This window comes from Siphateles boraxobius, unplaced genomic scaffold, assembly GCF_051911475.1.
Source record: "Siphateles boraxobius isolate OS27281-9 unplaced genomic scaffold, OSU_SipBor_1 7, whole genome shotgun sequence".
Lineage (NCBI taxonomy): Eukaryota > Metazoa > Chordata > Actinopteri > Cypriniformes > Leuciscidae > Siphateles > Siphateles boraxobius.
The window spans coordinates 33,993,178-34,011,500 of record NW_027509197.1 but is presented as its reverse complement, the minus strand read 5'-3'; the positions used below and the strand labels follow the sequence as shown (position 1 = coordinate 34,011,500).

At 37.4% G+C, this 18,323-nt stretch overlaps 1 protein-coding gene across 5 annotated transcripts in view; it reads left to right on the top strand.

Annotated features, from left to right (window-relative positions):
* Nucleotides 1-18,323, top strand: part of pde1a (phosphodiesterase 1A, calmodulin-dependent) — a 112,290-nt gene that overhangs the window by 55,565 nt on the left and 38,402 nt on the right. Inside the window, exon 1 of one of the 5 annotated variants that reach the window (XM_077215969.1) lies at nucleotides 14,562-14,916. The exons of the other annotated variants lie outside the window; for them this stretch is intronic. Coding sequence (XP_077072084.1) covers nucleotides 14,864-14,916 — 53 coding nt within the window. The 5' untranslated portion in view covers nucleotides 14,562-14,863. Of the gene's footprint in view, nucleotides 1-14,561; nucleotides 14,917-18,323 lie in introns of those variants that run through there. 5 annotated transcript variants of the gene reach the window in all.

Sequence of the window (18,323 nt, the reverse complement as noted above, 5' to 3'; positions counted from 1 at the left end):
CACACACACCCACATTGCTGCCTCTGATGCTAAACACTCTCCTGCCCTAAGTAACAGCCCCACATTTATGTAATGCACGCTGAGAGGTGCTACTCAACAATGGCCTTCCTTCAAAGCACAGCTCTCCACTATCAGTTAGGCGGACCACAGCGTGTGTACTTCAGAGAATCTGTGGAGAGGGCAACGACATTTCTGCATCAGTATTCACCTTAGGAAACAAGAGTCGATTGGTAATTCATGTGTCAAAATCAGTTATGTCCTGAAGGTGTAAGAAGTTTACGTGGAAAACAGTGGTTACTGTAATTAGGTGAATCTCACAAAACCTGTCAGGTGACAATTCACCCCAAAATCAATAGAAAAAAATAAGAAATTATAATGAACCTGAAGACAACAGCATTCTTTTGGACCATTGTGACATTATTTTCATGAAATTTCCTCCTAAATTCTCATATAAAAATTAAAAAGTAAACAATGTGTTTTGGAAAAAAATATGATATAGGATTGTTTTGTCATTGTGGAATTGATGCTGGTTAAAATATATTTGACCAACATAAATATATGTATTGCATTACAGTAATTTGTAATAATGAGAATCAGCTTTGAGAATAAAAAAAAAAGTAAAAACAAATCAAAAGTAAAATGTCCCATTTAGTTTCTCCCTTAATCTCAGTAAAAAATATTGTGTGAAAAAAAGGAAAAACTCAAAAGTAAAATGTTTTTGTACAGATTGTATTGCAGTCAATGCAGTATGCATGTCACAATTGAAAATGTCTCTAATTCTCTAAAAAGTCTAAATTTTTATTTATAATCATTTTAAAATGCCATGACTTGAACATATCTCATGAACATATTTTCATTTGATCCAACCAATGAGATCCCATTGGTTTTTTTGTAGTGTGAAAGGTATTCAACCACAATTAGTCCTATGGCGTGAACTTAAAGGTGCTCGCGATGTCACGCGTTTTTAGTGCAAAACATTTTTTGTCACATACAGCAAACATCTCCTCACTATCCGCTAGCTGCCTGTCCCCTGAACACACTGTAACAAAAACAAACTGTTCCAGCCAATAACCGACAAGAAGGATTTGGGGGGTTAGTGCGCTGATGAGGAGGAGGGAGGGTCTAGCTAGCCTCCGTTTTGTTTGACAATACTTCGAACGTCAACAAGAAGTGACGTCACCCGACATCGTTTAGAGCACCTTTAAATAAAATGTGAACTGACAGCGTGTGACACCATATAATGCAGGAGATAATCAATCAAACTAATTATATAAGCAGTGCTTTAAGCACTTAGTGCTCAGCGAGCTGTTATGAATAATGCATGGTGGTCTCATCAATTAAATGACTAAACAATAATGAATTCAATTCTATAGATGCTGTTAAAGCAAATGATCCTTTTACAAATCTTTTGGAATTCAGAAGATGTGAGTAATGTATCCACTAGAGGCCCCCATTAAACTGTCCCAAAACAAAGTTCATTGAAAACATTCATATAGGCTACTTAATGTGGCTCTTTACTCACAGAAGCATATATATTCTATAAAAAAAACATCAATAAACTAGCCTTATTCGTTTAATATATAATCGGACACCACACTCTTAAAAATAAATGTTTTTTTATTGGTAGAATCTATAATTCCATGAAGAACCTTAAACATCCATAATAATCATTCCATTGCAAAAGAATCAGGCACTGAAGAAATTTATGTTGTGACTGAAATGTTTGCTGTTCACCTAAGTAAAGTTGTGTTTTTTTTTAAATCTCACATTTGCTTTGTTGTTTTTTACCTTTCCACTGCACAAAAAGTTGGTCTTTAGATTATTACAATATTCTTCACAGTGAGAAAAAAATGGTTCTTTTAAGAACTGGCATTGCTGCAAAAACTCTTAATGCTTTAATGACTATGCCAAAGTTGCCATTATTTTAACGTGTCATTGAGTTATTTACTCGTAAATTCAAATGCACAGACTATTCATGGTTTCAGCTACAGCAAAACTACTTCAGAGACACCAAATGCTTTCTTGCACTGACCTTTACATTAGAGCAACACAGTCCATAAGGGAGTTGAGTGAAATAAAAGTGTAAAGAGCTGTGCACAGGTTGTTCATGTAAGAGGCAGCATTGTGTTGGCTCTCTTTCTCTGAAACACAATAGAAAAAATAGAGCATAATATATATAAGCAATATATAAGAGCGATCAGACACCGACATCTAATGAATGCAAGTTGTTTTATTTCATTTAACAAATACTACAATAACCATACATAATAATAAACATAAGTCTATAGAATAAAGGAAAACACATGTAAAAACCACAACAAAAACTACATGATATAAGAAATGCATAAGAAACAAATGAGAAAGAAGTCAGTAAGAAGCTACATCCTGGTCACGAGCCACTCGTGGGAGAAACTATCCCACAGGGAGTGAGTGTCTACTCCAAATACAACCCAGAGCACTTATATAATCAGCTAATTATCAATTAACATAGGGGAGAGAATCAGAAATTCCCACGCTCTGCCCCAACAGGTAAGGGGAAAATCTCATATATATACTAGGCCTATATAGGGGATGGGCAACTTTATTAAGTAAAGTTGATTTTTTTTAAGGAAAAAAGGAAAAGTTTTTTTAAATTGCCCAACTTATCCATTTTTAAAATATTTATATGTTGACTTAAAAACTCATAAGAACAAACTTTAGCTCATGTCTGTTAGCTCTGATGTCATCTATTTGAGAAAATGAACATTTAGGGCCAGATTTACTAAAAAGGGCAAATTAGTGTGAGAGCGCAATTCCAAAAAAGCGCAGATGGAACGCAGACGCAGCCGGATCATTTCCATAATGACCAACACAATCTACTAAGACCAGCGCAAATTAACGTCTGGTTTAAGACATGCTTTTTGGGGGGCGCTAAATAATCGTGCAAATACCAATAAATTGACCAGCGCAAACCTTAGTAAATCACCTTGCATGATTCATTTAAATACTCTCCTCCCATATATTTTGACCAGAAATAAGAAACTCCTACAAATGCATATGCAATAAGGTCAGCTGCAAAAGTGCCCACGCCTTTTCAACGCTAATTTTTCACTGCATAGTTTTTTAGCGGCAAAAGTGAGTTTGCGCTGGTGCAAGTTGTTAGTAAATCTGGCCCTAAGCATGTATGTGCATGTAAAATGTAGGGTCTTTCTCATTTGGGAAAAATATATAAAAAATTTATGACTTGTACTTCAACTTTTTGTCCAATCAAATGCTCTCTAGATTAAAAATGCCCCTCCTTCAATACATTCTGCTTGTGACTCGCAATAGCAAGTAGAAAATGATGATGGCTAAGTCTATTAGTAATTTTAAAACAGAATGAGCCTATAAGCGCAACTTTCTGTGTTTTGAGCATTATACTGTGCGTACTTTGAAACCAGCTGCTAATGTGAGAAAGAAATTGTGACATCTGCATATTGGACATTACAGATATTTCTGCATTGTGTCGTGTGGCCTTCCTGTCAACAGGTTTCTGTCTCAGGCCTCGTACCACCTCTCCAGCATTTGCTAAAACATTCTGGTGATGTCTCCTGGCAACTGAGTGTTTCCTTTTCTCTGGATCTGTATTCATTTCAAGCTGTCCATAAATTGGCAGATGTTAACAAACAGACCGGCATCCTGCGAGCAAAAAGGCTTTGGGATGTTTTGTTGTGTTGCTTTAGCTTGTTTTGGGAACATGTAGCTTATTAATCTACTGTTGTTTCGGCGTTGTCAGAGTGAGGCGACCGTGCGCATGCCAGAAGTGAGCGTATGTTTCTGCTTCTTGTCAGAAATAAGCCACACACACACTCTTGCATGCGGAGAGAATGAATGCTATAGTTTATTTTATCCACTTCCTCTGTGTGTCTATGATTTACCTGAAAGCCATTTACTTTTGTCACTTGTGTGTTTCCTAAAGCAACAAAACTATGTTTGGGTTAGTGCACTTTTATTTAGAATTATAGTTCACTCAAAAATGAAGGTTCTGTCATAATTTACTCACCGTTATGTTTTTCCAAAATGGTGGTGATCACAGCTGTCCTTGTTCACAATCCACTTTCATTGTGGGGAAAAGAGCAGTTTGGACATTAAGCTAACATTCTCCCTTTGTGGTCCGAACAGACAGAAAGTTATTTTCAATTGGATTTATCTCTTCACACATATAATATAATATAATGTAATATAGAAAATATTGATATATATTATCATTCAAAAGTTTGGGGTCAGAAAGACTTTATTTTGTTTTTCTAAAATAAATGTTAAAAAAAATCAACAACAATGTATTGAACTGTTCAAAATTTACTGTAATGAAAAAAAATCAATTTCAAATAAATGCTGTTCTTTTGAAATTAGTATAAATAAAAGAATCCTCAACAACTAAATCACAGTTTCCCCAAAAATATTAAACAGTACAACTGTTTTCAGCATTAATAATAATAAGAAATGTATCTTGAGCAGCAAATCAGTATATTAGAATGATTTCTGAAGGATCACGTGACAGGAGTGGAGGACTGGAGTAATGATGCTGAAAATCATTCAGCTTTGCATCACAAAAATAAATTACATTTTAAAAAATATTAAAATAGAAAACAGTTATTTTAGGTTGAAATAATATTTCATAAATTGTTGTTTTTACTGTATTTCGGATCAAATAAATGCAGCCTTGGTGAGAGACTTTTTTCAGAAGCATAAAATAATCACAATTAATTATAAGTAACATAATCTTACTGAACCAAAACCTTTTATTCTGTATATATAATGTAATTTTTTAGCTGCAAGAAAACTGAATGTCATATCTTATTTTTTATCTTATTTGTGATCAGATTTTTCAAAAGCGTTAAAATGATTTTTGGGTGTCCTGCAGCATGAGCACCTTCACTACCAACAGCACACAAACCTCCAGAGCTGAAACAGGCTTCAGCTGGCAGCTCAACAATTAGTGTAGTGGACTGGAATACCAGAGCTTGGCACCATATGTGCACCCTGTACGACAGTTATCTGCATCCATATTTAGAAGCCGTCCAGTCATCTGAGAAATTTTCTGAGAGCAGTTTAGACCATGATTTGTCCTTGCTTGATTAATCTCTCCCTCTCTTCTTCTTCTTTTTTTCTACCTCTCTTTCTTTGTTTTATATTAACCTGATGTTGACTGTCTAAATAAGGCATCCAGACTTAAATTTGCCTGAAAATGAAAGCGTAGCAATGCAATTACTATTTTCTTGCCTTCAATCAATAAATGCTTGATGCCTCTAATGGTTTAGGCAAACAACCAAATCCTTGCTTTCCTAAAGAGGCTTTTGAGCCATTTTTGTGCCATTGTAGAATAATATAGGTAGAATATTCACAAAACAATATAATCAATACTATATCACTTCATGTTGAGAGCACCTATCAAAAATTGAAAATCAACAATCGCCTGCCTTGCAATCATTTTATAACTCATGTAAAGCTGCAAAGCACAAAAAGCTGGCTGTGAGTGATAAAAGAAACTGAAATGAATAGAAAATAAAATCAAATTTATTCTCGATAGGAGCACTATCCGCTCCACGCTCACAAATGATGGTTGCTATAGCAACATGAATCACAGCGTGAGGCTATAAGGTTAAATTAGTATTGCTTTATCAGTTTTAGATCGGAACAAAACTGCTATGTCTGGCTCTGGAAACAAACAAAGTCATTAGCTACTGAATGCGACAAATTTTGGATTGTCGTTATTTCCGTGACATCATCTCGAATTGTCAGAGCTAAATGTAAGTGCTTTTTTTGACATGTCTGTGAAGAATAAAAGAATACCACGCTTGGTGGTACTGCAGTAATTTCAATGTCACTAACCCAACCTGATCTCCCCAGAAGAGAGAGAAAGAGAGAGAGAGAGAGAGAGAGAGAGAGAGAGAGAGAGAGAGAGAGAGAGATGAGAAAGAAAAGAGAGTGTGAATTTACCCAACCCAGAGGAAAATTGTATTGCACAAAGGTGTCTCGTTTACATCTCATGAGACTTAAGGGAATAGATCAATAAAACATGAAAATAATTTACTCTCCCTCATACTGTTCCAAATCCGTATGACTTTCTTTCTTCTGTGGAAAACAAAAGGCGAGTTTTTGAATAATACCCTGCAAGCAATTTTCCTGAAGTCTGAAAATGCTCTAAAATAGACGTGTGTATTTTTGTGTATTGTGATCAAACATTGACATCACTGCATTATTTTTTATTTTTTTAATAAAATTATTTAAAAAATGTCAATAAATGTTTAATATAATTTTTATGCACTACACAAATCATGCTGCGGAGTAATCGAATATTACAGTATTTTTGTTATTAAGCTATAGCAATTTTGTGCATTTGTATTATACTAAATGTCTTTAAGCTACTGTTTATCACAACAAATACCACAGAAGCAACATAGTTACTTTTTACCATGGTAGTGAGGTGCAATGTGTGGGTTTTACTGTGGTTAACAATCTAAATGCTATGGAACTTTTTGAGTTCATATTGAGAAGTCTTACTGTTGATTGCAGACTTCGGTATCTTGGAACATCTGAGCCATTGAGCCATTGTTGTGATCTCTTCTGAAACTCTAAAGGAGAAAAATCTGTAGCTACACTTGAAAAAAGTAAACGTCTCCATTTGCTCTCATTTTGCTGTCTAGGACAAAACACTGAGACATTAAAATAAAAAGGAATAAAAAAAGACATTTTTATTCCTCTGAGAAGGAATGCCGCTTTTTAATTCAATTTCAAAGTCTATTAAGATTAAAAAGTGTGCTTAAATTGTTATTATGTGTTTTCAAATTCAATAATGAACAGCTTCATTTATTTATTTTTGATCTTTTTGATAAAAGATTATTTTCCCCTCAGTCAAATGTTCAGTCAAAAGCAATAAAACCCATTAGCACAGACAAACACAACCTGAAAACCCTTCACATTGTCCTTATGTTGTATTTAGTGTCACTTTGAATTGCAGAAATTATTTTATGTGTGTGCAGATTTTTTAATAAGAAGTTCCATGCTTACTTTAAATGTCAGATCAATTCTCATAATATCATCATAAGGAATTTCATCAAAAGGGCTGTTACCACTAGCAACATACTCTTTAGTCTCATTATGGCACGAGCGATGTAAAAGGGTCCTGAGTGATGTTTTCCTCAGCCTCCTGCGGGGAATGACTCATGCTTCCCAAGGGCTTTCAGTCGGAGCTCAGTCTTAACAGAATGTGCCACATACAAACTAATTATCGTCACGTTAGCCTGCGTGTGCTAATTAATCTACGTCTTGCTGTCTCAAACTTCCACTCTGTGTTCCACTGTCCCACTAGAACAATTCTGTAATTTATTTGCACAGCACAACATTGTTTCCATTCAGGTCACTTGTAATCATGGCGGGGCCATATGGCTCTGGAGAGCCAAGACCATTGAGATTTGTTGCAATGATTGATCTCTACCGTTTTTTTATTTTTTTTTGTAGCCACAGGAAAATGTAGTCACACTTCAGCAGTTTTGTGTGGGAGGTCACAAGTTTCTGCGATTATGAAACATTCTGAATGAAGTAGTGCAGAGAGAATTCTCCCAATAAATCACAAATGAGATTGCTTTAATGTCTCAATTGTTTTTCCTAGACAGCATGGCAATTAATTGGAGAGTCTCTTGCTTTTTCCCTGAAGGAGGGAACGGATACGTACGTCGTGACCTACGAGTAGGAATCTCGCTAGAGAGGCCAATCTAATTTCAGTGAAACTAAACGAGCCAAAGCACATTGGCGTTCTATCATTGTACAGCCGCCCCGGCGGGCGGCAGCAGATGTGGCAACGGGACGTACGTCTCCGTTCCCTCCTTCAGGGAACGAGGGTTACCATACGTAACTGAGACGTTCCCTATCAGTCGGCCACTCTCTACGTATGTCGTGACCGACGAATAGGAGTCCCTACCAAAGCGCCACAGCTGCTGCACCCCATCCAGCGCCCTGTGCAAGCCTCTACCCCTTCTTGCCTGGAAGGACGATAGGAGAGGGCTTACACAGAGTGTATCTGTCAATATTGTTCCGTGATAACCCACACACTGAGATTATTGGATAACACTGGTTTGATAACACTGGTTACACAGCAAACGTGTTAGGTGTCGCCCGGCCCGCAGCTCTACAGATATCTGTTAGCGAGGAGACACGTCCCAGCGCACAGGAGGCTGCAACGCCTCTCGTGGGAGTGAGCATGCAACCGGAGCACGCCTTGTGTTTGGTCAGCCAAGGCGATGGCATCCACTATCCAGTGGGCCATCCTCTGGTTGGAGACAGCCCTTCACTTCTGCTGGCCTCCGTAACAGACAAAGAGCTGGTCTGATGTCCTGAGACTTTAAGTTCTGTCCACGTACAGACGCAGAGTGCGAACGGGACAGAGCAAAGCCAGGGCTGGGTCTGCCTCCTCCAGGGGCAGCGCTTTCAGGTTCACCACCTGGTCCCTGAAGGGAGTTCTAGGAACCTTGGGCACATAGCCAGGACGAGGTCTCAGTACAACATGGTGGTCACCCGGCCCGAACTCTAGGCACGATTTGTTGACTGAAAATGCCTGCAGGTCCCCTACCCTCTTGATAGAGGCCAGTGCAACCAGCAGCAAAGTCTTCATGGAGAGAAGCCTTAAGACATAAACAACACCTTACAAGACAGAAATATAAATTTGAAGACTTAAAGGAATGTAGGTTTCCTTCTATGATGTGGAGTTATATTGGATAGTAAACATAAAATACAGAAATAAATTAATGTTAAATTAATAATTAAATCAACTCTAATGCTGTGTTCGAAATCGCCCCCTATACCCTCATTCACTATTCCCTACATTACTCCACTTATATAGTCCACTTGAAGGAGTGAATAAAAATGAATGAATAAATTCGGACACTGAGTGCGCCGGAAGGGATGCCGCTTTTGCATAGTTTGTGCTTGCTGTTTAATAATCATTTGAATCATAGCAAACTGGCATCTCCATTAGCAATTAAAAGATTTATCTTGGACTCTGCCATGTAAACTAGCATGTATAAACCTTAATTAAACAATTTAATAATCAATTAAAAAGGAATTTATACCTGTATGATATTACGCTGTAGCCACAATGGACCAGCGGATTGGAAAATGAATGGATGGATGATTCACCTGCGGAAGCCATCTTCTGGTCAAGCATAATTAAAAGGAAAGGAATTCATTCGACTCTCATAGTGCATTATGGGTATTCTCTAGCCATTGAGTGTACATTGGTTGTACAATCGTTATTGCAGTGCATTGTGGAATTGAATGAGTGCACTTGATAACGTCCACTATGTTTTCGGACACCACTACAAATGGCTGTCCCCTTACAATAGTGTCTTATTTAAGGGTATAGGGGAGGATTTCAGGCACAGCCTAAGGCCTTGTGTCCACCAAAGTGTTTTTTCCCGTGGCTAGCGTATTTATCCAATTGTTTTCAATGGGAGAGTGATTAGGTGCTGAGAGTTGAAGGGCCCGTTCACACAGAACCTTTTTTTCCATTCCAGTGCGCTAGTTTTCCATTGTTTTTCTATGTAAACAGGCGCTAGATGGTCGTGTATGACTGTTGCTCTCGTGTCTTGTATCTTTTGCAGTGTCTCGCACATGAGAGATGTGTTTTTAAGACGCTGTGTCAAGTTAAAAGAATTTCAACTTTTACACGCAGCACCGCTCATTAATGTCAGTACCAAAACAGCGGACCAATCAGAAGACCCTGGAGGCGGGGCAATCATCGCCAGCTTCTGTGTACAATGTACAAAAACAGTTTTTGGTGTTTTCTGTGTGCTCCCAATGATGATACTCCACAGGCTGCTTGTCAGTATGAATGATATAAACCAACTGCAATCCCTCTATGATATCCGCTTTTGAAGATATCCGTCTTTGGGTTTGGGTTACTAGGATGCTCAACAATGGTTGCTAGGGCATGGCTAGGAAGTGTTGAAGGGAATTTGTGATTGGCTGTTTACTGCCCCGAGTCAAATGAGCCCACCCTCATGTTTCTATGACACCTCTATCCAAATATATCCCTTTAACCTCTTTTAGTGGAAGTCAATGGAACTTGTTGCTAGGGTGCTTTAAATGGTTGCTAGGGCATGGCTTGATAGCTTCATGGTGATCCTGAGAGACCACCCCCTGTCTCTATGACACTATTCAATTCCTATTCAAGTTACATTGTAGGATAAACACGTATACGCAATCCCTGTTAATGGCCAGGGATTCTTCACCATAATATGTCTATGGGGCAGTTTTGGGCAACTCTTGCCCCCCAGGGGTACAACTTACACCCCATTGTGAGGTATGTTATTACAGAGTCTGCCAGCCTCTTCAAATGTGGTAACCCATATGTTTCCACAAAATCCTGTCTCAGAGCTATGACTCGCCAAAATCCATTGCAATGTTAAGTCTATGGGATTTTTTGCTTAATTTTTCGCCCGTCGGGCGAACATTGTATGCCCGATCGCTTATGAAAGATATATCATACCTCTCCTCAATAATCTGCACAATTTGGCGCCTCATTCATGGGTCTATGACAAACAGGACCAATGCAGGAAACTATTGCAAAAACAAAATAGCAAAAGTTACATAATTTTGAGTCTAAAATGTGTTATTTGCCTGTTCTTTAACAATAAAGAGTGGTTGTACCATGTCAATGACCTTTCCAATTGATTCCTGGTGTCAGAATTATATGAAAAAGTAGGTTAATTTGTCTTTGTATGTTGTGTGGTTCAGGAGATATGAAAATCTGCATTTTTTGCCCATCACTTCAAGATGGCCGCCAAACGAACCCCATGGGACATTAGTTGACCTCAGCAACAACAACAAAAAAATGCTTAACTAGACACCATTAGGGTCCCAAAAAACCAGGTTACAAAAAAATGCTAAATGGGTACATGGGAACCTATTTCTCCTGCTAGACTAAACACTGCCTTAGATATCATGACGTGTTTTAATTGATTGACTATAAGTGCATTTGGTCTTAAAAAAGTGGAATGCTCCATGTGACACTAGATTTATTATGGCAATCTCAATTCTATGATGCAGTATGGTGGTGACTTTTGACCTTTGTGTCAACTCAATATTAGGGTCATGTGCCTTCTTTGAGGTGGTACACAAGGAGAACAGACATGGCAATGATAATCCTTTAAGTCTGTATTGTCCTTTTGAATATCTGCTGTATCCTGGATTGTGAAGTTTGTTGCTATAGATATTATGGCTGGAGGCTTTTATTGGGTGTTAGACTTATCCTCCATCTTTGATCCCTTCAGTAGCTACTTTCTGCTGTATTATACCATATGGATATGTTCAGTCATGTCTGTAAGATATTTTATATTTGGCTGAAGTAGTGTTTTCCACATTGTGGTTATTCCATCTGCACGTTTCCATTTTGGCTTAAAAAAACATCAAGGATTGTGGTATAGGATAAGGCTTCTATACCCCAATCTCAAATGTTTTATGGCTGCATATGGTCTCCTGTACTGTTTCAAAAACTAGCATGCAGTAAGTATACAAGACTTGTGGATTGAAGGAAGAAGGTAGCAGTGTTTCGATAAGCTATTTGCAAATTAACTATAAACAACAGCATATGCTTCTTAAAGATTTAGCTTTTTGTCCGTTAAAAGTTTAAAAAATAAAGTATTACTATGTTGGTATTAAGTCATGTTGTGCCAAATAGGTGTACAATACCTTGAGAGCATTCCCATTCATCTCAATTTCCAATCGCTTCACTGTCGATCTTCCCTCAAATGACATCATGACAATGTTTGATGATTGACTGATTGTAGTTACAGTGTCTACCAGCTAAAGGAGGGAATGGGAGACGTAACGTCGATGTTACGAAGTAATTGGGATCACTTCAGGGAGCCCTATCATCTTCGAGTGTCTACAGAACGAGCCAATAGACGTTGACGTGCGAGAATCGCGTCACACGCCCCGCAGCATGGGTATAAACAGGAAGCGGGCGCACGCACACATTGTTTTTCGCTCATGTCGCCTTGGGGTTCTAAGTATGCGTCAAAACTGCCGCCATCTTGAAACAGGGGTCTTGTCATAGGAAGTATAGGTAACGCTTCTATCTCCACCTGATAGAATTCATGGATGATGCCGGACCTTTGTGCTGCGTATGGATGTTCACATGAAGGAAATCTAAAAACCAGACTGCAAGGGATTACATTTCATAAGAATGTGAAATTTTGTAAATTTTTTAAAATTTCTCTGGACTCAATGATAAATACATATCTGACCGTTGGAACGAACCAAAAAAACTAGAAAATCGCATTCATGACGATTTATGTTGATTTTATTTCCGTTAGACCTTTTCCTACATTGACACTGATGCATTAAAGAGGAGGGGCTCCCCTGTTCCATGATAGCGGCTCTACTGACGCATTCGTTCCAATGAACTGCCATAGCCAAGGCGACATTTAGTGTATATATCTATGGTTTTTCGCTGAGGAGCCGAGATCCTGGCATTATCTCATTATGTCCACTTCCTTATTAGGACGCTTCAGTCTTTCTCTCCACTGCACCATTTTTATGGTCTGGATTTTACAGGCCTTTTTTTTTGTTGAGTTTGTTGAATGTGTCATGTAATGCATGTTATGTCTGAATATTTATAATCTTGATGATCAGTTTTCAAAGTGAAAGTCTGCAGTGACCCCAGAACACTCTGGGTTTTCAGCGTTGTACTTTCATTCCATAGGAATTTTGGTTTATTTATTTATTATTTTACTTTTTTTTTTTTACTTTTTTTTGAGCTGCACATGGGATCTACCTTTCTGACCAAAAGAGGAAATAGGCTGTTTTACCCAAACCTTTCAAGACCATATATCAAAACTCGAGTTTTCTGGCTTTTAGTCCATGTGTTTTTTCTTTGAGAACTTTTTTTTAGATTTAACATGATGAAACTAAAGCTCATTGGCTGTTTAAAAATAAGACACAAGCCCTTTCAAATGTCCTATCTTGTATTTCCTGTGTTAATAGGAAGATCAGAAAACTGAATATCATGGGGTTTTAAAGCAGGTTTAGTTTTAATTTAGTCTCCAGACTTACACTCTTAAAAATAAAGGTTCAATTTATTATTTGTATTTTTTTTTGTGTGTTTTTTTTTTTCAGCAATGCAATGGAAGCCCCGTTTTTGGCTCCCAAAAAGTCCAAGCTTATAATGAATTATAGCTCCATTTATACTTATTTATAAGTAAGCATTACTATTTTATAAATACACGTATAAAGACTCATTAAGACCTTGACTGCATTATATGAGTTATAGTTACATTTATATTATTTTTATAATTACTTTAAAGTCATGCAATTAATTTAATGCACATGCTCATAATAAGTATTAATTAGTCAGTAGTATGGTTCCATGAATGTATTCATAAAAATGCAACCTGTATTGCAATAATGTAATTTAATCTAATTTAATGTAAGTAATTTAAAAAATAATATAAATGTAACTATAACTGTTCTTATAATGTAGTATAGGTCTTAATCAGTCTTTAAAAATATATTTATAGAATAGTAATACTTACTTATAAATAAGTGTAAATGGGGCTATAATTTATTATAAGCATGGTTTTCATAGAAAATGTTACCCAGTTTTCAAACAACTTTTTATTAGTTTGAAAAGAACCTTTTGTGCAATAGAAAGATTCTGTGAATGTTGAAGGTTCCTCACGGAACGCAATGCCAATAAAGAACCTTTATTTTTAAGAGTGTAATAAGCACTGCTGTAGCTTTCATAAAGTTTCATAAAGTGCTTTAAGTTGCATTTTCAAGTAACCTTTATCTAATACTACATATTTTGAACAGTTGACAGAGAACGCACAGATATTATTTTTTTCTCTTTTTGATGCGTCTCCATCTGTGTCCATGCCATTAGTCTCTGAGACTGACATCCTCTTTCTTGAATTTTATGATGGTCAAGGCATCGTTTCTCCGCCCCGCTCCAGCTATGAAGAGCCAAGTTACTTTTGATTATAGCACGAGAGCCTCCCCTGAAGAGGTCATATCTTTCTTCTCTTCTTATCATTTTATGTTCTCCCTGAGGTCCACTTATAATGTTAGCAAAGTTTTTACAGTGCCAAAAACAGTCAGTATTTAGTTTTCCATGACAATTTTCCACTCTCTCCCTGACTGTGTCCTAACCAGTCCGTGATGCAACAAGCTTCAAATCAGTTTGTCTTTCCACATGAAGAGAACATTTCCCAATACAAATCACGGTTGTTGAGATTTAAATGTGTATGTTTTATGTGTTCAGAATGTATTCATCTGACACCAGAAGCTCAGGATAAGCCGTGTTGTCATCTTAAGAAGGTGTTTTGAGGTTACAGTATATTTGCAAAAGACGAAGGAAAGTCAGATTCCACATGACAAGACCGCTTTAAATGCACACCTCATTCTGAATCGCATAACTTTGTCCACATATCACACTTAACACAAGCCAGATTGTAATATAATTACTGTTTTCTGACATGGGTCCAGCCTCTTTTTTGACCAGACCCTGTCCGCCAATGTCAATTTGCGTGCTCGGCAGCTTTTCTGGAAGAGAGAGTGGCTGTATAAGGGAGAGGAGGCAGGCGTTGAGGAAGCGTTTTTGCATGAAGGACAGAAAGATAAAAGTCACCGTGAAGAGTTCAACTTTGGTGTAGGGTGCCTGGCTCTCTCCAAGTTTACCATATAGTGTTTTCTGTGATGTGGCCTCCATGGCCTTTTGCACTGGGCCGTCAGTGAGAAAGAAAGAAGAGAGGGAGGCTGGATCGGGCAGGGTGCACACAGCGATGTGAGGAGCAGCTGGGGACAGTCTGACTGAAGCCTCACACACTCCCTTGACTCGTGCTCTTAAATGGATGAGTATGTGACCATCAAAAGAAAGCTTCTCCATAGACCCATCTTCAGGTAAGGGATTCAGCTGTGGCTTCCTTGTCGCCCCAGTTTAATTTTTATCTTTTGCGATCGAGTTTGTCTGGAAACTCTGTTTTTGAAGTTGCAAAGTTTGTGTTTATACTTGTAACTTTGAAGAAAGTTGGCATCTGTGGTGCTTTAGCATAGCTGTTTCTAAAGAGCGATGAGATAAAATGGAGAACAAATTGAGAACTTTGCTTCTTTTTAGATGTTTCATCTGAGAAATGTCTCTTCTTGAGTTCAAGAGATCTTGTCAATATACCAATCAAAAATAAGATATCTCAGTATGGACCATACAAGTGTAATTTATTTGAGCTATCCATGTGAATTTTATAGCATTATACTCTTGCTGTACAACAATTTTCCCTTTTAGCTTTATTTCTCTTAAAGAGAAACATCTGAGACTAAGGCGAAACATAAACAAAACTGAGTTCTTTTGAGCAAACCTGTGAGCAAATAGTGCATCTAAAGTGTGACTTTGATTCTCATGGGCACTTTCAACCTTATCTGCTTTTGCTCTGTAATCAGCCACATTGTGTTTCAAAGAAATGGAAGCAAAATACCCTTCGCTAAATGCCCCCGTCTAATGTGGTTACACAGTCATTAGAGGCAGAACATTAAGCTGTGGTTCATTGCGTTGCTCTGTTATTTCAAGCAGGTAGCTAATCATTTTTTTGCATGTAAAATGGAAGCAGATGTGCAACAGGTTCTTTTGCATACTTTTGTCAGGCACATCCGTTTAGCGGTCTCAAAGCAGGTTTAAATTTTTTGCGTTCTTGAGGATTAGGAGATACTGGCTTTGTTCCAAACCCGTTGTACACAGTACTCAGGGTACTAACTGATATGCGACCTCATAAGTGACTGATTTGGAACTCTCGACATAGACAGCAAATAGTCATTCAAAAAGCAGTTCTCAGATGAAGCTCAATTAATTTCAGCAGTGGTGGACAGTAACAAAGTGTTTTTATCAGAGTATTTTTATTTTGGGAAACTTTTACTTTCACTTAACTACATTCCAAAGCATAATATCGTATGTCTTGCTCCACTACATGCAGCTCCAGGTTATTTTGAACTGAAGAAATCATCACATGATAGCAGTGTCCGATTCGTTAACAAGCTGTATCTTTTCAGTTAACCTGTCAAGTTGGTTTGCAAAACACACTGAATAATTCATTTGTGAATTGGATTGCATCTGTTCTCAAATCAACAACTCACTGATTCAAATGATCTGGTCAGAGCGAGTCTTCGGTTACTCAGAATGTGCCAAGATTGGTAGATCCTCGGTGCTTGAGTGCATAATGCCGGGCGTACATCAAAGGATTTTCACAGTCCCAGACTAAAGGCCGGCAGTCTTTAGAAATCTTACTGGAGTCTCGGCGCGCTCCCGTCGTCTCGATCGTTAAATGTGAGGTGATAATCTGCAGTCGACGACCCGATTTATGCCAGTCTTTCTCTAGTCTTTCATATCAAACATGTTTGATATTATCGCAAGTCTTTAGTCTGAGACTAAAAACTGTGAACCCAAGTCTTTAGATGTGAGCTGATAATCTTATAAAGTCTTTTCTAAATCTTTTCAAAGTCTTTAGGTGTACAGAAAGCATAAGTTACTAATGCCGAATTTTAGGATTTATTATTGTAAATGAAAATCATATTTTATCATAACTGTCAGTTGTTTGTGAACTAGTTCTGGCTACTTGACGATTTATAGGAATTCATAATGATGCCAGATTTAGCTGTAATCTATTAAACTCCATCAATTTTTAATAAACATTCATCAATCAGTTCTTTATACTTAAGTACATTAAAACTCAAGTACTTTTGTACAAATTAAAAAGGAGTATTTTTCAACTTTTATTGGAGTAATATTTTATTAGGGTAGCTTACTTTTACTCAAGTACTTGATTTGTGCACTTCGACCACCACTGGATTTTAGAACAGTTTGGTGGCCAATGATTTGGTACTCTAATATGCATAAAAATACATAGTTGTGTGCAATTGTTTGAAATATTATTTATAGATAATTTTTGTCATTGAATGTATTACAAATATGTTTATATTTAACGTTTTCTCCGCTTTGTCCACCAACTTGAATTTATTACCATCATGGATTTAATACTGAGCTTGTTGCAGTGCATTAGACTGCCTTTGTTTGATGATACCTTCAGAATTTGACCGAAGGTTGACAAAACTTGTTGTGTCAGAAGTGAGCCAAAATGCCTATTATGATGCCTATTTATTTATTAATTAATATTTTTTGTGTTTTTGTCATTTTTATTTAGCTTAAAATTTTAATTTTAATTTTAGAGGTTTTAATACTTCAACTTCATCTTATTTCAGTTAGTTCCAAGGCAACATTTCTAATTTTCGTTTAAGTTTTTTATCTGATGTTATTATTTTATTTTATTTTGTTTAAACTTTTTAAATTACCGAAAATGATCTTTAATACTTTTTTGTTAATGATAAAAACATATGTATGCTACTATGTAGCACTCAGTTGGTTTTGGAACAGATCTGTACTGATTTTGCATGAGGGACTTTCTGAGTTCTTGGCTTTTCAAATATCCTGGGATAAATGTGTGTGTGTGTGTGTGTGTGTGTGTGTGTGTGTGTGTGTGTGTGTGTGTGTGTGTGTGTGTGTGTGTGTGTGTGTGTGTGTGTGTGTGTGACTCTTGTTATCTCTCGGGGGTTTCATGGTATGTTTTTTACCTCTGATGTTCCCCTTGAGGTTCTTCTCCTTGCTAACTCCAATAACAGCCTGCTGGGAGGCCTGCATGGGAATAGCAGATTTTTGAAACTTGCAGACAAGGCTCTGGAAATGAGTCTTACCCTACCATTTGTTTGCAGTGAGTGCAGTCCCATTGTGCAGTTTTACATGACATCTGCAGTCCATCACATGGACAGCTTTAATTAACTAACGTTTACTATTGTAGGATTTGAGGGCGAACCAAACACAAATGAATCTTCCAGATGATTCGTTTAAAGCATAATTTCACACAAAACTCAACATCTCAGACCCAAAATCACCAACCCAGAACCAAAAAATCCAGGCTCCAGCCAGTCTACTCTAACCAACGAAAACCGCCAGCTAAGAACTTTATGGCCATGCAAGTTACAAAGAGATGAGCCCAACTAAAGGAAGAACATTGTCAACGTTAGATAGTTTGGAAGAGACTGATTGGTTCAGAGATGGCATGGGTCGGGACCCACCAAGATATCGGCAGTGGTTGTTTGATCCCAAGAAAAAGGATTTAAAACAGACCTCCTTCTTCTTAAGGACCAAGAAATCACTTTTAAACCTGAAAGACTTTACATATAAAAATACATAAATTCATCCCAAAACAATTCTTGACGGACTTATAATCAAACATCGTTCAACTACATAATTCTATATTGTGTCTACA